Raw genomic sequence first — 23,162 nt, forward strand, 5'->3', positions numbered from 1 at the left:
TATCTATCTATCTATCATCATCTATCCTATCCTATCCATCTATCCATCCTTCCTTCCTTCCTTCCTTCCTTCCTTCTTTCTTTCTTTCTACTACCTGTATCATCCATCTAATCTACCTGCCTACCTGTCTACCATTCTATATCATCTACAAGTATATATTAACTTTAGCTTCTATCTATCTATCTATCTATCTATCTATCTATCTATCTATCTATCCATCCATCCATCCATCCATCCATCCATCCATCCATCCATCCATCCATCCATCCATCCATCCATCCATTACCTGTATCATCCATCTAATCTATCTGCCTGCCTGCCTGCTACCATTCTATATCATCTACCAGTATATATTAACTTTAGATTCTGTCTGTCTGTCTGTCTGTCTGTCATCTATCTATCATCTATCTATCATCTATTTTCTATCCACCTACAGTGCCTACCTATCATCTGTTTGTCTATCATATTTTCCCTGCCTCTCTTTACAAAACCACTCCAAATAAATTAAAGGCGCAAGAAGCAGACCCCCGATCCTCCCCGCCCCCCAGTCTGAGCTCCCTTTTCAGGGGTCCCATCCTGCCTGCGAAGGCTTTTTTTTCTCCTCACAAATATTACTCTTGGGTCTTTTTTTTGGGGGGGGGGGGTTGCTTTGAGGCTAAGCATGCTGGCCTTCTGCAAGGCCAAGGGAGCTGCAGTTGGTAGGATGAAGTGGCCAACTCAAGAGCTTCTGCCAGCATGGCTCTGCCAGGCAATTTAATGTGCATTTCACACACCCCACCTCCTCTCGTTTGAAGGTCTGATTCTCCCCCCATCCCCTTTCAAAAAACAGGCTTTTGACCTCCTTGTCTCCTTAGCAACCAGAGGCTAAGGTGAGCTGGTATTAAACGCAATTATTTAGCTGGCATTGCTAGTTAAAAAAAAAAGGAGATAGAGCAGAGATAGTTGGAAGCAGGACAAAAAATAAGAGAGGGGGGATGGTTTTTTAAAAAAAATATTCAACACCAATTGATACGATGGGTCAATGACCATTGACAGGACACACCAGTGGCCATTGATAGGCTGAGTTAATAGTCATTGACATGAGGAGTCAATGGCCATTGATATTGATAGGAGTCAATAGCCATTGACATAATGAATCAATGGCCATAAACACATTGATATGAAGGATCAATAGCCATTGACAGGACAAATCAATGGTCACTGATATGATGAGTTAGTGGTCATTGACATTGACATGATGGGTCAATAACCATCCATATGCTAATTGACATTATGGGCCAATGGGCATTGACTGGACACATCAATGGCCATTGATATGTTGATCATTGATGTTGACATGATGGGTCAATGGCCATTGATGTGTGTCAACAGTCATTGACGTTGACATGATGGGTCAATAGCCATTGACATGATGAGTCAATTGCCACTGATGTGGGTCAACATTGATTGATTTTGACTTGATGGGTCAACAGCCTATTGACGTGAGTCAATGGCCATTGATGTGTGTTAACCGTCATTGACGTTGACATGATGGTTCAATAGCCATTGACATGATGAGTCAATGGCCACTGATGTGGGTCAACAGTGATTGATTCTGACATGATGGGTCAACAGCCTATTGACGTGAGTCAATGGCCATTGATGTGTGTCAACCGTCATTGACGTTGACATGATGGTTCAATAGCCATTGACATGATGATTCAATGGCCACTGATGTGGGTCAACAGTGATTGATTCTGACATGATGGGTCAACAGCCTATTGACGTGAGTCAACGGCCATTGATGTGTGTCAACCGTCATTGACGTTGACATGATGGTTCAATAGCCATTGAGGAAAGGTATATAATTGTAAAACTCATTAACACTTTTAATTAAAAAAAATTGGGAGGGTCGAAAAGAAATCGAACACAATATAGGAAATACTCCTGCCCGTGTGCCCTCAAACATGCGTGCTTCTTTTTCCTTTTTTTAATAAAAAAAGCAGATTTTGCCTGACTTACCATGATCCCCGTGAGCAGGCAGACGCCTTTGCCGCAATAGGTATGTGGGACCATGTCACCGTAGCCGATGGAGAGGAAGGTGATGGAAATAAGCCACATAGCGCCAAGGAAGTTGCTGGTCACATCCTGTTGGTCGTGATACCTGCCGAAGAAACGCAGGTTGCTGGGGGTGAAATGACACAGCCACCACCAGGAGGCACCAAAACAATTTCCCTGGAGTTTGGTCCCAGAGGGAATGTCCCTCGGACAGCATTTCTCAAAGCTCTGGAAGACGGCGGACTTCAACTCCCAGGATTCCCCAGCTAGTTATTCCGGCTGGGGGATTCTGGGAGTCGAAGTCCACATGTCTTAAAGCAGGCTGGCTGGATAAATTGTGGGAGTGTAAGTCCATACATCTTAAAACATACTGACTGAGGGATTCTGGGAATTGAAGTCCATCTATCTTAAATCATGCTGGCTGGGGAATTCTGGGAGTTGAAGTCCATGTATCTTAAATCATGCTGGCTGGGGAATTCTGGGAGCTGAAGTCCATCTATCTTAAATCATGCTGGCCGGAGAATTCTGGGAGTTGAAGTCCATGCATCTTAAATCATGCTGGCCGGGGAATTCTGGGAGCTGAAGTCCATGGATCTTAAATCATGCTGGCTGGGGAATTCTGGGAGGTGAAATCCATGCATCTTAAATCATGCTGGCTGGGGAATTCTGGGAGCTGAAGTCCATGCATCTTAAATCATGCTGGCCGGAGAATTCTGGGAGTTGAAGTCCATGCATCTTAAATCATGTTGGCTGGGGAATTCTGGGAGCTGAAGTCCATGGATCTTAAATCATGCTGGCTGGGGAATTCTGGGAGCTGAAGTCCATGGATCTTAAATCATGCTGGCCGGAGAATTCTGGGAGTTGAAGTCCATGGATCTTAAATCATGTTGGCTGGGGAATTCTGGGAGCTGAAGTCCATGCATCTTAAAGCAGGCTGGCTGGGGAATTCTGGGAGTTGAAGTCCAACTATCTTAAAGCATGCTGGCTGGGGAATTCTGGGAGTTGAAGTCCATGCATCTTAAATCATGCTGGCCGGGGAATTCTGGGAGTTGAGGTCCATGGATCTTAAATCATGCTGGCTGGGGAATTCTGGGAGTTGAAATCCATGCATCTTAAATCATGCTGACCGGAGAATTCTGGGAGTTGAAGTCCATGGATCTTAAATCATGTTGGCTGGGGAATTCTGGGAGCTGAAGTCCATGCATCTTAAAGCACCTGGGGGAGTTTGGGAGTTGGAATTCCATACATCTCAAAGCATATTGGGGAATTCGAAGTCTTGCCTACTTCTTCATGGACTTCAAGTCCCAGAATTCCCCAATCTGTGGAACTCTGGGAGTCGAAGTCCGCCTGACCTAAAGCATGCTGGCTGGGGAATTCTGGGAGTTGAAGTCCACCATTCTTCAAATCGCAGAAGTGGAGAAATAAAAGCTCTGGCTTTCCGCCAAACACCGAGTGAAAAATCCCAAGGACGTTTGCTCATTTGGACTACCCAGGTTACTGTCCCTCAATGTCACAATAACTGCCCAAGAACGCTCCCGTTTCCCCCCCTCCCCTCTCTTGTTTTTTACACTTCCGAGCATAACACCAAAGGCCTTGAAATAATCTCCTTTATCTGGGGAATTTAATACGCTCAGTTTTCTCCCCGTTGCTGGCTTTCTAAGCCTGGTTAATGACTATTGATCGTTTTTCTTTCTCTCTTCAGCCAAGAGGAAAGGTTAGATTTCGGTTAGGATTCTGTGCAGAGCCCTGAAAAAAACAGCTTCATTATGCATTTCACAGATCTACCATTTATTTCTTCCAGAGGCAAGATTAGATCTTGGCTTCTGCAGCCCATCATATATGAGCCAAGAGGACTTAAAATCAGAATGTCCTGGCCTGGACAGCAAGGATTTATTCAATCATGAGGTGTTAACAAAGAATGCAGGCTTTACGAGGGGTGGATTTTAACTCCCAGAAATCCCACAGCCAGCATGTTTAAAGATGGATCAATTCCAATTACCAGAATTTCCCAGCCAGCTTACTTTAAAAGGGTGGACTTCAACTCCCAGAATCCCCCAGCCAGCCTGCTTTAAGATGCATGGACCTCAACTCCCAGAATCCCCCAGCCAGCCTGCTTTAAGATCCATGGACCTCAACTCCCAGAAACCCCCAGCCAGCCTGCTTTAAGATCCATGGACCTCAACTCCCAGAAACCCCCAGCCAGCCTGCTTTAAGATGCATTGACTTCAGCTCCAGAATTCCCCAGCCAGCATGATTTAAGATAGATGGACTTCAACTCCCAGAATTCCCCAGCCAGCCTGCTTTAAGATGCATGGACTTCAGCTCCCAGAATTCCCCAGCCAGCCTGCTTTAAGAGGGGTGGATTTTAACTCCCAGAATCCCCCAGCCAGCATGTTTAAAGATGGATCAATTCCAATTACCAGAATTCCCCAGCCAGCATGATTTAAGATAGATGGACTTCAACTCCCAGAATTCCCCAGCCAGCATGATTTAAGATAGATGGACTTCAACTCCCAGAATCCCCCAGCCATGATGCTTTAAGAGGGGTGGATTTTAACTCCCAGAATCCCCCAGCCAGCCTATCAATTCCAATTACCAGAATTCCCCAGCCAGCTTACTTTAAAGGGGTGGACTTCAACACCCAGAACCCCCCAGCCATGATGCTTTAAGAGGGGTGGGTTTTAACTCCCAGAACCCCCCAGCCAGCATGTTTAAAGATGGATCAATTCCAAGTACCAGAATTCCCCAGCCAGCTTGCTTTAAAGGGGTGGATTTTAACTCCCAGAATCCCCCAGCCAGCATGTTTAAAGATGGATAAATTCCAATTACCAGAATTCCCCCCCTCTGCAGCCAGAAAATAAAAATTAAACAGAAGCAAATCCAAACTAGACCAAAACATTTTTTTTAAAAAAACCTCTTTTTCCCCCATTATTTTTGCTTCCTTTTGGGATAGCCCAAAGTTCCAACCCTTTTCACGCTTACGAGAATCCCAGAAAGGAGTTTAAAATGTTTTGTGAAAGCAACCAGGTGTTTGATACGCGCATATCCCTCACCCCCCCACAACGGCTTTCTCCATCTATTCACACCCATGAGTAATGCTGTGAGGTGTGTGCGCTGAGACACACACACACAAACACACACAAAAATAAACCGGGCAGGGAAGGTTTGCAGAGAAAAAGCAAGCTTTGCAGGAAGCCGTCGACGTTGTGTTCTCTGCACACACACACACAAAGACACACTTTCCGTGACTTGGCTATAATTTCGCACCCGGAGCCTTTCAGGTGGTTGCGTCTGTTCCCCGGTTGTTAGGGAGTCCCGCCTACATCCCACGTGTCTGTCACCTCCGGCTCTGTCAATCGCACTCTTCACAAAAAGAAGGCTGTGAAAAGAACTTGCGATGTGTGTGTTTGTGTGTGTGTGTGTTTGTCTGTGTGTGTGTAAACATCACACGGGTTTTTTTTTCCGGCACGCCAGCTTGAATGTTCCCGGATAAGGCCAGCCTAGCGGGAAGGGAGATACGTGTGTGTGTGTGTGTGTGTGTGTGTGTGTGTGTGTGTGTGTGTGTGTGTTTGTATTCACATTCAACCCACATACATACATACATACATACATACATACATACATACATGAATGAGTCTCGGAGAGTCCTGAACCAATTAAGCGAACTAATTGTCTCCTGCAAACTCCACTCCCCTTTCGCTCCTCTTTTATCTCCTCTGGGAGGGGCCATTCACCGTCCACCTGCGGCCTTCCTCCCAAGTCGACCCCTGTTCTTTAGCTGTTCTCTTCGTGTCTGGCAGCTCTGCACATGCGCACACTGGGAACAGGCTCCAGCTGTTCTTCTGCCTCACTGATGTCTGACTCCGAAGGCAGCTGATAACTGTCAGACGGCCCTGGCCCCACTCCCTGCCTCCGACACGGAGCCTTCCCCAGACTCCAGGACTGGCCCATCTTCCTCCCCAACCCTCCTCACTGTCCGAATCTGGCGGCCCACAACAGCGGCGGTCCTTAAGCGAACTCCGCGGCCGTGGAGCAAACCCAACTTTCCGCCGACACTCACACACACACACACCGCACGCGAACTCACCTCTCGCAAACCCGTACGGTCCAGGCGGCGATAATCCAGAGGGAGATGCTGAAGACTAGAAGCACCGTGCCGGGGCAGATGGTCATCAACGTTTTCATGACGAAGCGAGTGTTGAAGTTGATCTTGTTGAGGGCCCCGATGCTGCGGGACGAGGCGTCGGTGAAGAGCTTGCTGTGAAGGAGCATGACCCGGGCGATGAGATAGAGGCGGAGGAACATGGGGATGGAGAGGATAATGTCTACGTCGGCCTCCGCGCGGGAAGGCGTGTACGAGAAAGCCAGCCGGGCCGTCCAAAAGAACTTGTACTCCCCGGGGATGGGGTGCACGGCGCAAACCACCATTTCCAAAGTGATGTAGAGGATCCGTTCGTAGGTCATGGCGATCCGCCAGTCGTCGGCCCCGTTGTCGATCACGAAGAGCTAAGCGAGGCGAAAGACAAGACAAACACAGCGATTCGGAGGCCGAGTTTCTAGTCCTTAAGAAAACCCCTGCCGATTTCCCCACTGCTGCCTTACGGGCAAGGCCTCAAGGTAGGGGAGTTTCGGGAGTCGCAACGGTGGGGATCGGTCTTTTTCACACTTTAACAACGTCCCCCCCGTCGCCGTGTGATCAAAATCCAGGCAATGGATTCGTATTTACGACGGTCGCAGTGTCCTACTGCGTGGCTTTCGGGCAAGCCAAGGGAAGCCCGATTCACTTAATAACCATGTTACTAATTTAACAACTCCCTTAACAACGGTGGCCAGGAAGGTCATTCCACGGGGCAGAATTCCCTTGGGAAATGTCTCGCTTAGCAACGTGTACATCGGTCGTAAGTCGAGGACTACCCGTATAGGCCTTTCGACGCCCTCTTTTGTCAACCGCACCTTCCTTTCCCCTTTTGCTCCCTTTCAAACTTTCTTTCCACCCCCATTCAATAGCTGGGGGAAATTGATGATCACTCCTTGGTGCCCTTTTCTTTTCAAGGGGAGAAGAGCTGTAAATATTTCTGGCTGGTCAGAAAACAAGAGCAGGAAACAGACTGTTCTTGGCTTAGAACTGGCAATTACTGGCATATTGATTGGCCTGGGTTGGGATTTTTTGCTGGCACGCAAGAAAATAATATATATATATATATATATATATATATATAAGATTTTTACAACCCCTGGTAAGCCCCAATTATGGGAGGAAGCTAACTGCTTCCATCATCTGTCAATCGGCTCGTCACAAGAGTCCATCACGACAGAAACCCAATATTTTTACTGTTGCCTTTGTTATATTTGTGTTTTTTTATTTGTGCTGATAAAGTCTCCCTTTATTTATTTATCAGCACAAATAAACACACACACACACACACACACACACACACATATATATATATTTTAAGGGTCTGAACATGTAGGATGGTTTTGGAGAATAGGATCCTCTTTGAAATAGGAAATGAAAGAGGATTCCAAATGGAATAATAATAATATAAGAATGGCAAAGAAAAAGAATAATTATGTGAATGTATATCTATAATCTGTATGTAAGAGAATAGATGACAGTAAGAATATAAAGCATAACATAGGTAGATAATATTTGGTCGTAAGTAGCTAAGTTTAAATAAATAAAGAAATGTACATAAAAATGGATAACGAATAAGGAGATTATGAACGCAAGATGGAAATGTATAGAAGGGAAAACACTAACAGCAAAGAAACCGATTCGGAACTGCGGTATGATATACGATGGAACTTATTGTTCCTATGTTGTTTTTAAGTTATGTGTTTGTTTTTGTTGATGTGCTTATGTGTTTAAAATAAAATAAAAATACTAGTAGGAAATGAAAGAGGGGGTTCAGCAGGGAGACGCGCAAATAATTATCGCTAAAATAACCGTATCCCCCCCCCCAACTCTCTCTAAATGAGTCAACTCACAAAAGAAGGGGGGAAGAAAAACCCCAGATTTTTTTTTCCTGCGGAAAATTAACTGGTGCAGTTAATGCATTTTCCTCTTGGAAAAGTTGCTTTCCAAGTCTTTTATCAACTTTCTCCCCTCGACAGGCAAGGCTAGAAACTCCCAAGCCGAGCCAGATGTTTCCCTTCTGGGCTAAAGAGACTTAACTAGGACTTCCAGTGTTTGTGGCTTCGTCCGTCTCGAGGAAAGAAACATCTGGCCGGGACGGAGACAGATGTTGCAAGGTTTCAGAAAGATTCTTGGCCTTGGACATTTCCAGAGAAGGAGGGAAGGAGGCTATTTTGCATCCCTGTGGTTTTCATCATTGTCTTGCCACACTTTTCTTTAAAAACTATGTTTTTTTCCATTTCTTTCTGGCGCACACCGAATGTGTTGCCTGGCTGTCGTTCACCCCAAATCTGCCTCGAATTCCTACAACATCTGGCTGGCTTCCCTGGGTCGCTTCCCCAGATATCAGCCAGACGTTCAACGGGGCAACAGTGCGGAGATGAAGTCTTAAACCCAGACAAACCTCTGCTTTTTTGGCAGCCTTTCAAGTGAGCTGGAACTGTCTCTCTGCGGCCACAAGGAAGGAGGACAAGTGGGGGGCTGCCCCCCTCCCATGAATAAGCAGACCCCTCCCAATATTAGTGGTGCCACTGTAAATGCCTGGGGAAGCCTTAAATCCAATGCCACGGATTGGGGTTTGCTGATACCAACAGGGAGGGATGGAGGAATGAAGGAAGGAGAATAAATAGAAAGAGAAGGAAGCAAATAAGGAAGTAGGGAGGGAGGGAAGGAAGGAAGGAAGGGAAGGAGGAAATGAGAAGGAAGGGAATAAGGAAGGGGAGGGAGAGAGGGAGGGAAGGAAGGAAGAAAAAATAGAAAGAGAAGAAAAATGAGAAGGAAGGGAATAAGAAAGGGGAGGGAAGGAAGGAAGGAGAAAATTGAAAGAGAAGTAGATGAAGGAAGGGAAAAAGGAAGGGAATAAGTAAGGGGAAGGAGGGAGGGAGGAAGGGAAGGAAAGAAAGAAGGGAGGGAGGGGAGGAAGGGAGGAAGAAGAAAAAATAGAAAGAAGGAAACGAGAAGGAAGGGAAAAAAGAAGTATGGAGGGAGGGAAGGAAGGAGGAAGAAAGAAGAAAAATAGAAAGACAAGGAAACGAGGGGGAAGGGAGTAAGGGAGGGAGGGAGGGAAGGAGGGAAGGAAGTATGGAGAAGGAAACGAGAAGGAAGGGAAAAAGGAAGTATGGAGGGAGGGAAGGAAGGAGGAAGAAAGAAGAGAAACAGAAAGACAAGGAAACGAGGGGGAAGGGAAAAAGGAAGGGGAAGTAGGGAGGGAAGGAAGGAAGGAGAAAATTGAAAGAGAAGTAAATGAAGGGAATAAGGAAGGGGACGTAAGGAGGGAGGGAAGAAATAAGGAAGGGAGGGAGGGAGGGAGGGAGGGAGAGGGCGGGAATAAAAAGTAGAGGAGGAAATGAAGGAAGGGAATAAGGGAAGGAGGAATTGAAGGAGACAGGAAAGGAAAGAAGGAAGAGAGAAAGGGAGGGAGGGAGAAGGGGAGGGAGAAGGGGAGGGAAATACATACATAAACAAATACATAAACAAATAAACGAATGCATAAATAAATAAATAAGGTCCCAAGAGCCGCTGACAGAATCCCCTCCCTTCTATTTCAGGAGGGGAAACCTTGAATGAAACCAGGATTGACTTCCGATGCCTGAGAATGAAAGTCACCCTCCTCCACAGAGGCTCCCGTAACCATGGAGAACCACAGCGGTGGGGTGCTGGGGGGGGGGGGGGCTACAGAGCCAATGGCTTTGGGGAGGGAGGGGGGGAAGGTCATCCAGGTTGAGAGATCCTCCCCTCCTTGGGATCGCAGAGGGGGGCCCGGTGATAGGACAAAGTCAGAGAGAAGGAGGGAGGGAGGAAAGGAAAGGAAGAAGAGGTTGGGGAGGGAAAGGAAAGGGGAACGGAGAGAGGGAGGGAGGGAGGAAAGGAAGGGGAAAGTTGAAGGAAAGGAAAGGGAAAGAAGAATAAGAAGGAAAGGAAAGGAGAAAGAGGAAATGGAAGAGAAGGAGAAGGAGAAGGAAAGGAGGAAGAGGAAATGGAAGAAAAGGAAAGGAGAAGGAGGAAAGGAGGAAGGGGAAACAGAAGGGAAGAGAAGGATAAGAAGGAAAGGAAAGGAGGAAGAGGAAATGGAAGGAAAGGAAAGAGCTAAATAATGAGAGAGAGAAGGTTGGAAGGTGGAAAGGCTTTATCCCCCTTTCCTTTTCATCTAGCTATCTAGTATTTCCTTTCCTCCCTCCCGTCTGTTTATCTATTTCCTTCCTTCCTTCCCTTCTTCCCTTCCCTAGTTTATTGAGCTATTCCCTTCCTTCCTGCCTTCCCTCTTTCTTTTCTCCTCTCCTCCCCTCCCTCCCCTATGTCTGCCTGTCTGCCTATCTATCCAAACATCTATTTTCCCATCCATCAACTCCCTCTCTCTAAAAAACCCTTATCTATCATGTCTCTCTCTCTCTCTCTCTCTCTCTCTCTCTCTCTCTCTCTCTCTCATATCTATCTATCTATCTATCTATCTATCTATCTATCTATCTATCTATCTATCTATCTATCTATCTATCTATCTCTATCTTGTAGATGCGTGGAGGAGCTCCCAGAATCCCCAGCCGTCAGGGGAGACCCTGTTCTGTTCTATACTTACCGGTAGTCCTCATCTTATGCCCAAGGCCGCCTGGGGAATTCTGCCGGTCAAAATCTACACATCTGACAGCTGTCAGCTTGAGGAACACTGCTCTAAAGGCATTATCTATCATCTCTACATTGATCAACATCTGCCTGACTGTCTATCCCTCCCTCCCTCCTTCCCTCCAGCTGGATAATTCTCTTTATTTTTAATATCTCAGGGTGCCTGCTGATTCATACGCTGTCGAAACGCAGCGAAAGCCGGATCAGAAAGCGTGGCTTTGCCAAAATATTAATAATAATAATATTAGTAATAATAACAACAGTGATACACATCGGGCACTTGGTACCACGTCCAAGAATTTTACAAAACGTATCAATAAATTGCGGCTTCCTGCAATAAATAACACCAGCGGAACTGCAAAAAAAACTGGGCTACTCGGAACATCTTATATTTTAAGAGGGTCCTTGGTTGATACCCAGGACGCTGGCAGCAAATCGTATCAACCATTAGTACCAGTAACTGGTATTTGTGATGCATTTCTGAATGTTCAGCTGGCTGAGTTCCGTGTTTAATGAATAAAGTATAATAATAATAGTGATAATATAATAATAATAATATATTTTAAGAAAGTCCTTGGTTGATACCAAGGACGCTGGCAGCAAACCGTATCAACCATTAGCACCAGTCACTGGTATTTGTGACGCATTTCTGAATGTCCAGTTGACTGAATTTCATGTTTAATGAATAAAGTATAATAATAATAATAGTGATAATATAATAATAATGTTATATTTTAAGAAGGCCCTTGGTTGATTCCTAGGATGCTGGCAGCAAACCGTATCAACCATTAGCACCAGTCAATAATATTTGTGATGCGTTTCTGAATGTTCAGTTGACTGAGTTCCATGTTTAATGAATAAAGTATAATAATAATAGTGATAATATAATAATAATCTTATATTTTAAGAAAGTCCTTGGTTCATACCCAGGACGCTGCAATCTGTATCAACTATTAGCACCAGTCAATGGTATTTGTGACGCATTTCTGAATGTCCAGTTGACTGAGTTTCATGTTTAATGAATAAAGTATAATAATAATAGTGATAATATAATAATAATAATATATTTTAAGAAGGTCCTTGGTTGATACCCAGGACGCTGGCAGCAAACGATATCAACCATTAGCACCAGCCAATGGTATTTGTAATGCATTTCTGAATGTCCAGTTGACTGAGTTCCATGTTTAATGAATAAAGTATAATAATAATAGTGATAATATAATAATAATGTTATATTTTAAGAAGGTCCTTGGTTGATTCCTAGGATGCTGGAAGCAACCAGTATCAACCATTAGCACCAGTCACTGGTATTTGTGACGCATTTCTGAATGTTCAGTTGGCTGAGTTTCATGTTTAATGAATAAAGTATAATAATGATAATAATAGTGATAATATAATAAGAATCTTATATTTTAAGAAGGTCCTTAGTTGATACCTAGGACGCTGGCAGCAAATCGTATCAACCATTAGCACCAGTCAATAGTATTTGTGATGCGTTTTTGAATGTTCAGTTGGCTAAATTTCATGTTTAATGAATAAAGTATAATAATAATAATAGTAATAATAAAATAATAATAATATATTTTAAGAAGGTCCTTGGTTGATACCTAGGACGCTGCAACCTGTATCAACCATTAGCACCAGTCAATGGTATTTGTGACGCATTTCTGAATGTCCAGTTGACTTGAGTTTCATGTTTAATGAATAAAGCGTAAATCGTAATAATATTTACTAAGTTCATAGCTTAGTATAAGTTCACGGCCAATCCCTCAACCGGAGCCCCGTCTCGATGACCTCTTAGGGACCCCAAGAGGAATATTAACGCTTCAAAAAACACCTCTCCCAAGTTAAAAGAGGAACCTCCGGTACCATCTCAAATTTAAAAAAACAAAAAAAATGAGATTTCAACCAGCCCGCCCGGAACCTTAAAAAGAAATTTTTAATAAGTCAATTCATTCAAATGTTCAAAAATGGAGGTGGAATCTCTCTTTGTAAGTTTACCTGGACTTCCCGCGTGTGATACGCGATGATGAGCCCCAGTAAAATGGCTGTGGAAAGGCTAATGAGGCATTTCAAGGCCAGGGAGAACATAGAACCCTGCGAAGGAAAGAAATATAATAAATTAAGTTGCGAACCGTACAATTCTCCCATCCCAAGCAGGCAAAAAAATATAAAATTACATATATTTTCTTCGTCCCCTCAAAAATAAGATTTGCCTCCCAGCCGTCCAACTTGTTCAAATAATGCAGATTGTCCTCAGCTTATAACTAAAAATGGAGACCAAAATGGCTAGAATAAAATCCAGAATTCCCAACCTGCTCCGCGCCTCCGATAGGTGCAGTCCTCGGCTTACGACCACCGTTCGGCGCTACATAGAACAAAACCCGGAATACTCAGCCTGCTTCCATGTCTCCGATACAGGCAGTCCTGGGCTTACGACCATGATTGTTGCTAAGTGAGACATTTGCTCAGGGTGTTTTCCTCCGTTTTATGACCGTTCTTAAGTTGTTAAGTGAATCAGTTGTTAAGGAAGACGGCTGGGAAGCGAATCCGCCTTTCCCCCGTTCGCTTTGCTTGAGGGACGGTCACAAAAGGGGATGGCGGGACCCCCGTCGTAAATACGAGTCAGTTGGATTTTCGATTCGCTTAACAACGGTGGCCAGCGAGGCCGTAAAACTGGGCAAACGCTCACTCGGCAACTGTCTCGCTCAGCAGTGGGAATGCCGGGCTGAATTGCGGTCGTTAAGTCGAGGACCCGGTGTGTTGTTTTTCCGCCGGAACTATGGCCGCGGAAGCTTCCAGAAAGCCACAACTCAAAGCAATGGGAGCCGTTAACCTTTAGCGGAACAAAAGATATATATATATTTTTAAAAAGAGATTTTGAATCCGTATCAAGATTTTTTCCCTCAGGATTTCGAAGAATAAGTCTGAGGTAATTTTTTTCTCTCACACTGACCATTGATTTCTCCGTGGCGGAAAAAGAAATCAGATGAAAAATATCCCTCCGGAGCGGTAATTCCTATTTTTCCAGAAATATAAGATATAAATCTTTCTAATTTTAGCATCCCATACAGACAAAATCCATTCGTATGAAGCATAATATCCCCAGGTTTTTTTTTTACATTTCTGATCCCAATCTAATGCTTTCTCCCTCTAACCTTGTCCTTGATTCACTTAGTGACCGACAAGCGCAGACCTCCCGCAACTTAACAAGAGTTCCTCGAGCGACCGCTTCAAGTTATGACGGCCCTGAAGGAAGGACCGATGTTCACAGATACAAACAACCTTTCCAAGCAGTGCCCGTAATCCAAATTCAGACGCCCGGCAACGGACTCGCAGTTATGACGGTCATAGTGTCCCTGGGTCATGTGATCCGCTTTTCCGACGAGCCGAGTCGATATGAGTTCGCTGCCAAGCATCTGAATTTTGATCATACGGCCAGAAGGATCGTAAGCCTCTTTTTCCAGCCCCGTTGTAACTTTCAACGGTCACTAAATGAACTATTGTTAAATCAAGGACTGTCTTTATTTGTCAGGAAGGGGTTTTTTGGGGGGTGAAGAACAGATTTTGGGGGAGCAAAGCGTCCTCTTAAAGCAGCCTGGTGGAATGATTTTGAATTCCGACGAAAAAATGTCGGTTTTCCCCGAGATTCCTCATCTCCCGTGTCTCTGAGGTAGGGAACCTCAGAGGTCATTTAGTCCAGCCCCAAAGTAGCCGCCTGAGGTGAGCAATGGGGTTTTTTTAAATTTATTTTTGCATGGGCCGCATTGGCAAGAGGCCAACCCGTCTTCTGTGCCTTGCAAATCACAATCAACGCCCCTCAAAGAGCCGATTGTGGAGCTAACTCGACAAACCATCATCGACGGAAAACCTGGAATGTCGGGCTGTTGGGTGGCTTAAGGAACGGGGGTATCCTTTCCATGGGCTGTGTTGGCAAAAAGGCCAACCCGTCTTCTGTGCCTTGCCTATCACGATCAACGGCTCAGCGCAAAGTCTCCAAAATAGCCCATTGCGGAGCAGCCGACCGAACAAACCACGATTGACGGGAAACCTGGTTTAAAGGGCCTTTTTTTCCACCGGATGCCGGCCGAGTGGCTTCAAAAGCACCGGGGCGGAAAAAGACTAAGATCCCTTCAAGGCAGGATGGCACGAAACCCACTGAGCCAACACGAGATTCCCTAGGCGGGATCTCAACAAGCGGAAACCTCTGGCTTCCGATTGGGGAATCTAGGATCAAACGCTGGGGATCGATTTTGCTAAAAAGCAGCCTTGGGAAGAAACCAGCTTTTGGCCGGGACTTTTCCAGATCAATTAGGCGCCGAGCCAAAAACTGGCTTCAGCCGGGCTGGCTGGGTGCCCATCGCTGCCCGCCCTGCAGGAAGGGAATTCTGTGCCCGCCCTGTTACAACTCCAGTCTCTGCCACCCACGCAAGGAGATTCCTGCCAAAACAACCTTGTGTGCGTGCGTTTGTGTGTTTTAACACAATGAGAGGTTGACCGCAAGGGTAGGGGAAAGGAGATGGAGGGGAGGGGGGGGGGCTGGGTATAATTCAAGATTATTAATAGCTTGGGTGTTTGCTTTTTATTTTATTTTATTTTTTCCCCCCGGTGGTTTCTAATCATAAAACAGGGATTGGCAACTTCGAGTGGCGGTCAGCTCCCAGAATTCCCCAGCTAACAAGCTGGCTGGGGGATTCTGGGAATTGAGGCCCACCCCTCTTAAAGCAGGATGGCTGGGGGATTCTGGGAGTTGAAGTCTACCCCTCTTAAAGCAGGCTGGCTGGGGGATTCTGGGAATTGAGGCCCACCCCTCTTAAAGCAGGCTGGCTGGGTGGGGGATTCTAGGAATTGAGCCCCCCCCTCTTAAAGCAGGCTGGCTGGGGGATTCTGGGAGTTGAGGTCCACCCCTCTTAAAGCAGGTTGGCTGGGGGATTCTGGGAATTGAGGCCCCCCCCTCTTAAAGCAGGCTGGCTGGGGGATTCTGGGAGTTGAAGTCTACCCCTCTTAAAGCAGGCTGGCTGGGGGATTCTGGGAGTTGAAGTCCACCCCTCTTAAAGGAGGCTGGCTGGGGGATTCTGGGGGTTGAAGTCCACCCCTCTTAAAGCAGGCTGGCTGGGGGATTCTGGGAGTTGAGGTCCACCCCTCTTAAAGCAGGCTGGCTGGGGGATTCTGGGAATTGAGGCCCACCGCTCTTAAAGCAGGCTGGCTGGGGGATTCTGGGGGTTGAAGTCCACCCCTCTTAAAGCAGGCTGGCTGGGGGATTCTGGGAGTTGAAGTCCACCCCTCTTAAAGGAGGCTGGCTGGGGGATTCTGGGGGTTGAAGTCCACCCCTCTTAAAGCAGGCTGGCTGGGGGATTCTGGGAGTTGAGGTCCACCCCTCTTAAAGCAGGCTGGCTGGGGGATTCTGGGAATTGAGGCCCACCGCTCTTAAAGCAGGCTGGCTGGGGGATTCTGGGAGTTGAAGCCTTCAACTGCCAAGGTTCAGAAAGGCTGACCTAGAGATTAATTTAATAATTCGCCCTCAAGCCCAGAAAGATTTTCTCCTCATTCCAGCTGCTTTAGAGGGGAGGGGGGAATATCAAGGAACATCCTTATCCACACAAAACCCCTTAGTGCCACAGGCTAACACTAATCAACCAAAGGACATTGGCACTGCCCTCGGCTGAACTGCGGCTGGGTGAATAAGCCATGTTTGGGAGATGGCATTACCAAATGGAACGGGAGGATACCCGCAGACGGGAGCCTCCGGCTTCCCCATCTTCCGTGCCAAGCCAGATGAATTATTTGTTTAAGCGCTCAAGAGCTGGGCAGTCAAGAAACGCGATAAATAAATAAGTAGAAATTTATCAGCCGTTGCCCAGACGTAACTGGTGGGCGAGATTTTGGCTCGGGGGGGAAAAAGCGGAGAAATGCGGGCAGAAAGGAAGCAGAGACTGGGCATGTTCTCAGGTGCCAATTCCTTACGATGTGTCACAATATAAATATATATATATATTTTTTAAAAAGATGTTTTGAGACTCTAGAAAGAGTGCAGAGAAGAGCAACAAAGAGGATTAGGGGACTGGAGGCTCAAACATACGAAGAACGGTTGCAGGAACTGGGAATATGTCTAGTTTAATGAAAAGAAGGACTAGGGGAGACATGATAGCATCTTCCAATATCTCAGGGGATGCCCCAAAGAAGAGGGAGTCAAACTATTCCCCAAAGCACCTGAGGGCAGAGGACAAGAAGCAATGGGTGGAAACTAAACAAGGAGAGAAGAATCTTAGAATTAAGGAGAAATTTCCCGACAGTGAGAACAATTAACCAGTGGAATTAACTTGCCTCCAGAAGTTGTGAATGCCCCAACACTGGAAGTCTTTAAGAAGAGGTTGGATAGCCATTTGTCTGAAATGGTGTACCTGCCTAGGCAGAGGGGTTGGACTAGAAGACCTCCAAGGTCCCTTCCAGTTCTGTTATTCTATTAATCTGGCCTTACCATCTCGGTGAGGCAGATAATATTCTGAAAAGTCCCGTCCCGTCTCGAGGAAAACGGAAAGAGGCGGTTGACTCGGTAAACTCCTGAGTTGACTTCTGCCTTCCTTGGAAAGAATTCGCTCTGTCTTCCTAGAACCTCAGAGGTCATCCAGACCAACCCACCGATACCACGGCGGTCTTCGGATCTCTAAAGGGTTGACTCCAGACCAGAAACCATAGGCTAGTCTCTCCCTTATCTCAGTTGGCGGGAGAAGAAAAAGCGAGTTAAAAGGAAGAAGATGTAGATTAGAGATCAGGTGGCATCCTAAGATGTCAGCCAATGGTTTGGGCTGCCCAGGGAATTCTGGGACTTGAAGTCCACACAGCTTAAAAGTTGCCAGGTTGAAACACTGGATTAAACTGTTAGAAAACATTATTTTTCCTTGCACAGCTGCAGGTGGGGAAAATATTATTTGATTAATTTCCAGGCCTTTGATTAATTTCCAGGCCTTTTTGACTCCTGGTCATAGGCTGAGCAATCTTTCGCTATCAATCTTGTTGGATTTCTGCCCTCCTTCCTCCTTTCCTTTCTCCTTCCTCCTTTCCTCTACTTCCTTCCTTCCCTCCTTTCCTCTCTTTCCTTCTCTCCTTTCTCCTCCTTCCTTCCCTCTCTCCTTCCTTCTCTCCTTCCTCCTTTCCTCTCCTTCCTCCCTTTTCTCCTACCTCCTTTCCTTCTCTCCTTCCTTCCTTCCTTCCTTCCTTCCTTCCTTCCTTCCTTCCTTCCTTCCTTCCTTCTCTACTTCCTTCCCTCCTTTCCTCTCCTTCCCTTGCCTTTCTCCTTACTTCAAGGGAGCAGCAAAGGTGGGGGGGGGACTTGGCTCTCCCCCCTCCCCATCCAACTTCAGAGAGAGGTGGAGGGGAGAAGAGGAAGAGGAGTGGGACCCCCAAAATTGAGGCTTCTTCCCCAAGCACCCAGGACCCCCCCCTCTTAAATACCTGCAACAGGTAATTAGGATAGGGGTATGCTTTGGGGGGACCCTCCCCCCCACTGGTTAACCCCCTCCCGATGACCTCCATCGCCCCCCCCCCGCAACTTTGGAAAGAGGTATGGGAAAGACAGCCAGACACACTGATGCTGAGGCCCCTTCCCCGAGCAGCCAGCTTCCTATCTAAGTACGGTGCAATTTGGGGGGGGGGGGGGCTCGAATTGGTTGGTCTCAACTTTGGAAAGAGGTATGGGGAAGAGGAGGAGGGCCAAAACCACTGAAGTTCAAGTGTCCCTCCCCAACCCCAAGTGGGGTGAGCTTTGGGGAACCCCACCAAGAGATGAGGAGGAAAAGGACCCACTGAGGTTCAAGTCCCCCTCCCCAAGCAAGCAAACCCCCCCCCCCAATCCAAGAATGGCACCCTCTGGGGAATCTCACCAAGTGTCTGCGCCCCCCTCCCCAACTTTGGGGAGAGGAGGAGGGCCGACCCCACTGAGGTTCAAGTCCCCAACAGCCAGCCCCCTTATTCAAGCAGGGTGAGCTTGGGGGAACCCCACCAAGTGTCTGTGACCCCCCCAATTCCCCCCTGTCAACTTCAGAAAGAGATCTGGGGAAGAGGGGGAAGAGGTTCGAGTCCCCCAACCAGCCCCCTTATTCAAGCGGGGTGAGCTTGGGGAAACCCCACCAAGTGTCTGCGACCCCCTCCCCCAATTCCCCCCTGTCAACTTCGGAAAGAGACCTGGGGAAGAGGGGGAAGAGGTTCGAGTCCCCCAACCAGCCAGCCCCCTTATTCAAGCAGGGTGAGCTTAGGGGAACCCCACCAATTGTCTGTGACCTCCCCCCCCCCAAATTCCCCCCTGTCAACTTCGGAAAGAGACCTGGGGAAGAGGTGGAAGAGGTTCGAGTCCCCCAACCAGCCAGCCCCCTTATTCAAGCAGGTTGAGCTTAGGGGAACCCCACCAATTGTCTGTGACCTCCCCCCCCCCAAATTCCCCCGTCAACTTCGGAAAGAGACCTGGGGAAGAGGTGGAAGAGGTTCGAGTCCCCCAACCAGCCAGCCCCCTTATTCAAGCAGGGTGAGCTTAGGGGAACCCCACCAATTGTCTGTGACCCCCCCCCCCCAAATTCCCCCCTGTCAACTTCGGAAAGAGATCTGGGGAAGAGGGGGAAGAGGTTCGAGTCCCCCAACCAGCCAGCCCCCTTATTCAAGCAGGGTGAGCTTAGGGGAACCCCACCAATTGTCTGTGACCTCCCCCCCCCCCAAATTCCCCCCTGTCAACTTCGGAAAGAGACCTGGGGAAGAGGTGGAAGAGGTTCGAGTCCCCCAACCAGCCAGCCCCCTTATTCAAGCAGGGTGAGCTTAGGGGAACCCCACCAATTGTCTGTGACCCCCCCCCCCCCAAATTCCCCCCTGTCAACTTCGGAAAGAGATCTGGGGAAGAGGGGGAAGAGGTTCGAGTCCCCCAACCAGCCAGCTCCCTTATCCAAGCGCCGCAGGCTCGGGGGTCTCTCTTGGGGGCGCCCACCGCTCCTCTCTCCCCCAATCTCCCCCTACCTTGGAGTACAGCCCCCAGGAGAGCTCCGTCTCAATGACCATCACCACGATGCCGAACATGCCGAAGATCAGCGCGTAGTCGCTCAGCCGCTTGCGCTTCTCGAAAAGGGCGCGCCGGTGGCCGAGCCGGTAGCCGATGTTCTGATTCTTGCGCTTGGGCGCCTTGGCCGAAGGGGGTGGCCCGGCGGCGGCGGAGGCAGCCGAAGCCGAGGAGGCGGCGGAGGAGGCGGCGGGGGGCTTGTGGCCGGGACCCCCGCCCGTGTTGGCGGCGTGGTGATGATGGTTGCCTTCCCGGGAGATGACGATCTCCGGCGGGGGAGCCCCGGACGCCAAGAGGTGCAGCGCTTGAGCCGCCTCGCCCGGCTCGGCACCGGCCGCCGAACCGGTGGCATCTACCAGGTTCCGACGGGAAGCGCTGAGCCGGCTTAAGGGCTTCATGACGCCGCCGCTGTACTTGCACGAGCTCATGGCGATCTCCGTGAAGGGGTTGCTGTCGCGACGGTGTGCCAGCGGGCTGGCTTGCCGGTGCTTGCCCGCCGTCGCCGCCGGGGCACCGCCGCTGGAGCTGGGCGAATGGCCCGGAGCCGCCCAAGCCGGCTCGCCGCTGACGTTGGGCTGGCTGCCGTGGCGAGAAGCCGGGTGTAAGGCTGCCAGGGCGGGGGGTGCCCGCAAGGGACCCCCGGAGGAGGGTGGCACCGTTGGCATGGTTGGCACCGGGGCCAAGGGAGCCGGGGTAGGTGCCAGGCTGGCGGGCGCGGCCAGCTCGACCCCTCCCGAGTCCAGGAAGGGCGCGGGGGGCTCCATCCTCTCCATCCTCCTCTCCTTCTGCTGCCCAGCCTTTGCCCCTGCCCCTCCTCAACGCGCTGCCCGCCCCAGCGCAGGGGCATCCACCCCCGCAGGCTTTTTCCCCCCAGCCTGGGCTGGGGCGGGTGGCAGCGGCGGCTCGCAGCCGAGCTGCCAGCGGGAGCGACTGGCAGAAAGGCTGGCACGCGCGAGCGAGCGCGCAGGCTGGCCAAGCCCCCCTTTGCCTTGGGTGAGGGGGGGGGGAGAAGATGGGGGAGCGCGCTCATTGGCTGGGCCGGGGGCGGGTGGGTGGGGGTGTAAGGGGGTGACATCACAGCCCCTCCCTCTTTCCCAGCCCTCCCCGCCTGGAGGGGTGGGTGGGTGGGTTGTAGGGGAAGAGAGAGAGAGCCCCCCTCCCCAAAGCTGGGAATGCGCCTGTGCGCTCTCCGCCAGCATCGCGGGATTCGTTAGGCTGCTTGCTTGCGCGGTCTCTCTGCGCCCCTTCCCCAACCCACTCCCACCCAAGGAGTGGGGGGGGGGGGCGTCTGGTTCATTCATTCGGCTGGGGAAAGGCCCCGCCTCCCGCCCAGCCCCACCCCACCCCTGGAAGGGCTGGGCGACAGGTGGTCGGAACAACAGGTGATGCTTTTTTGGCCGGGTTTGGAGGAAAGCGGGATGAAGACGCTTTGACGGTTAACAGAGTTTTTTGGGGGTGACCTTGGAGGTCATCTAGTCCAACCCCCTGCTCAGGCAGACGAACCCTATGCCATTTCAGACAAAAGGGTTGTCCAGGGCTTCTTTTTAAAAAAAAACCTCCAGGGATGGAGAAAGAAGGAAAAAAGAATAGTAGAGTAAGAGTTGGAAGGGACCTTAGAGGTCATCTAGTCCAACCTCCTGCTCAGGCAGAAGAACCCTATGCTATTTCAGACAAAAGGGTTGTCCAGGGCTTCTTTTTTAAAAAAACCTCCAGGGATGGAGAAAGAAGGAAAAAAGAATAGTAGAGTAAGAGTTGGAAGGGACCTTAGAGGTCATCTAGTCCAACCTCCCGCTCAGGCAGAAGAACCCTATGCTATTTCAGACAAAAGGGTTGTCCAGGGCTTCTTTTTAAAAAAAACCTCCAGGGATGGAGAAAGAAGGAAAAAAAGAATAGTAGAGTAAGAGTTGGAAGGGACCTTAGAGGTCATCTAGTCCAACCCCCTGCTCAGGCAGAAGAACCCTATGCTATTTCAGACAAAAGGGTTGTCCAGGGCTTCTTTTTAAAAAAAACCTCCAGGGATGGAGAAAGAAGGAAAAAAGAATAGTAGAGTAAGAGTTGGAAGGGACCTTAGAAGTCATCTAGTCCAACCTCCTGCTCAGGCAGAAGAACCCTATGCTATTTCAGACAAAAGGGTTGTCCAGGGCTTCTTTAAAAACAACAAAACCCTCCAGGGATGGAGAAAGAAGGAAAAAAAGAATAGTAGAATAAGAGTTGGAAGGGACCTTGGAGGTCATCCAGTCCAACCCCCTGCTCACCTGCAGTAGGGATTCGAACCGCCAACCTTTCTGATCAAGGAGCTCAAGTGTTCTTAGGGCCTGAGCCACCTAGGCTGCCTTTCCCAGTTGGGACGGCCAATTCCTGATGTCTCTTGAAGCTGGGGGGGGGGGGAACAGGAGGGGAGCCTTCCCCCCCACCCCAAATCACTCTTAACACCTGGAAGGCAGCTGCCCTAACATCTGGAAGGACTGGCCTCACCCAGCCCTTTTTTTTTTTTAAACCCCCCTCTACAGCTGCTGCGGGACTCCAAGTCCCATCCGCCTTCAGCTGGGAGGATGAGCCAGGAGGTTCTGGATGGGAGAGGGGGGGGGGGGAGAGCAGGGAAACCTCCGTTTTAAAATGATAATTTTAAAAAAATATCACTTTGCTTCCAGGCGCATGGCGCTACCCATTTAATGGCCACTCTGGGGTCCAAGGTGGGCCATTTTAGGGACTACAAAGTCCTAAGCATCCGTAGAGGCTGAGTGAATTGCCCCCACCCCCAGGGAAAAGGAGCGAGTTTCGGAATGGAGTCGCTTTTAAGAGGGCAGGGCGGGGCTGGCTGGCATTTTTATTGGCTTTGCCATGAGGTTGGGAAGGGAAAGAAATCAGGAAAGACTTCAGGCCGCTCAACCGAAGTGTGAATCGACTTGACGGGTCTCCTTAACGTCGTCAAATCCTTCAAAAAAATAAAATAAAAGTGCTTTTCCTAGCATGGATGATGTTATCTAGTTGGGTCAGGAGACGTCTGCCAGAAGAATCGCGAAGCTTTAGAGAGCACCAAGGACACCCACTCACCCACCTTCCTCCTCCTCCTCCTCTATTTTGCAAACACTTTCTCCCCCTCCTTCCTGACCCTTCTCCTCCCCCCACTCCCCCAATTCACTGCCCTTCTAGCACTGATGATATAAGTGTAATCTTTATTGTCACTGTACTTAAATGCAACTAAATTGGTGTTGCCTAGTTGGGTAAGAAGATGTCTGCAAAAATCAATCAAGCTTAGAAAGCATTCACACACACCTCTCTCCTCCCTTCCTCGTTGTCTTCTAGCACTGATGATGTTACCAAGTTGGGTAACGA

At 48.7% G+C, this 23,162-nt stretch overlaps 1 protein-coding gene across 1 annotated transcript in view; it reads right to left on the minus strand.

The window, feature by feature from the left end:
- The window catches only part of ADAR (adenosine deaminase RNA specific), a 32,476-nt gene extending 11,731 nt beyond the window's left edge, over positions 1 to 20,745 (minus strand). The window contains exons 1-4 of the mRNA XM_032234281.1: positions 19,787 to 20,745; positions 12,791 to 12,886; positions 6,125 to 6,543; positions 2,002 to 2,143 (exon numbers count right to left, since the gene is read on the minus strand). Coding sequence (XP_032090172.1) covers positions 2,002 to 2,143; positions 6,125 to 6,543; positions 12,791 to 12,886; positions 19,787 to 20,599 — 1,470 coding nt within the window. The 5' untranslated portion in view covers positions 20,600 to 20,745. The remainder of the gene's footprint in view (positions 1 to 2,001; positions 2,144 to 6,124; positions 6,544 to 12,790; positions 12,887 to 19,786) is intronic.
- Positions 20,746 to 23,162: the final 2,417 nt, after the last annotated feature.

Source organism: Thamnophis elegans, chromosome 17 (assembly GCF_009769535.1).
Source record: "Thamnophis elegans isolate rThaEle1 chromosome 17, rThaEle1.pri, whole genome shotgun sequence".
NCBI lineage: Eukaryota > Metazoa > Chordata > Lepidosauria > Squamata > Colubridae > Thamnophis > Thamnophis elegans.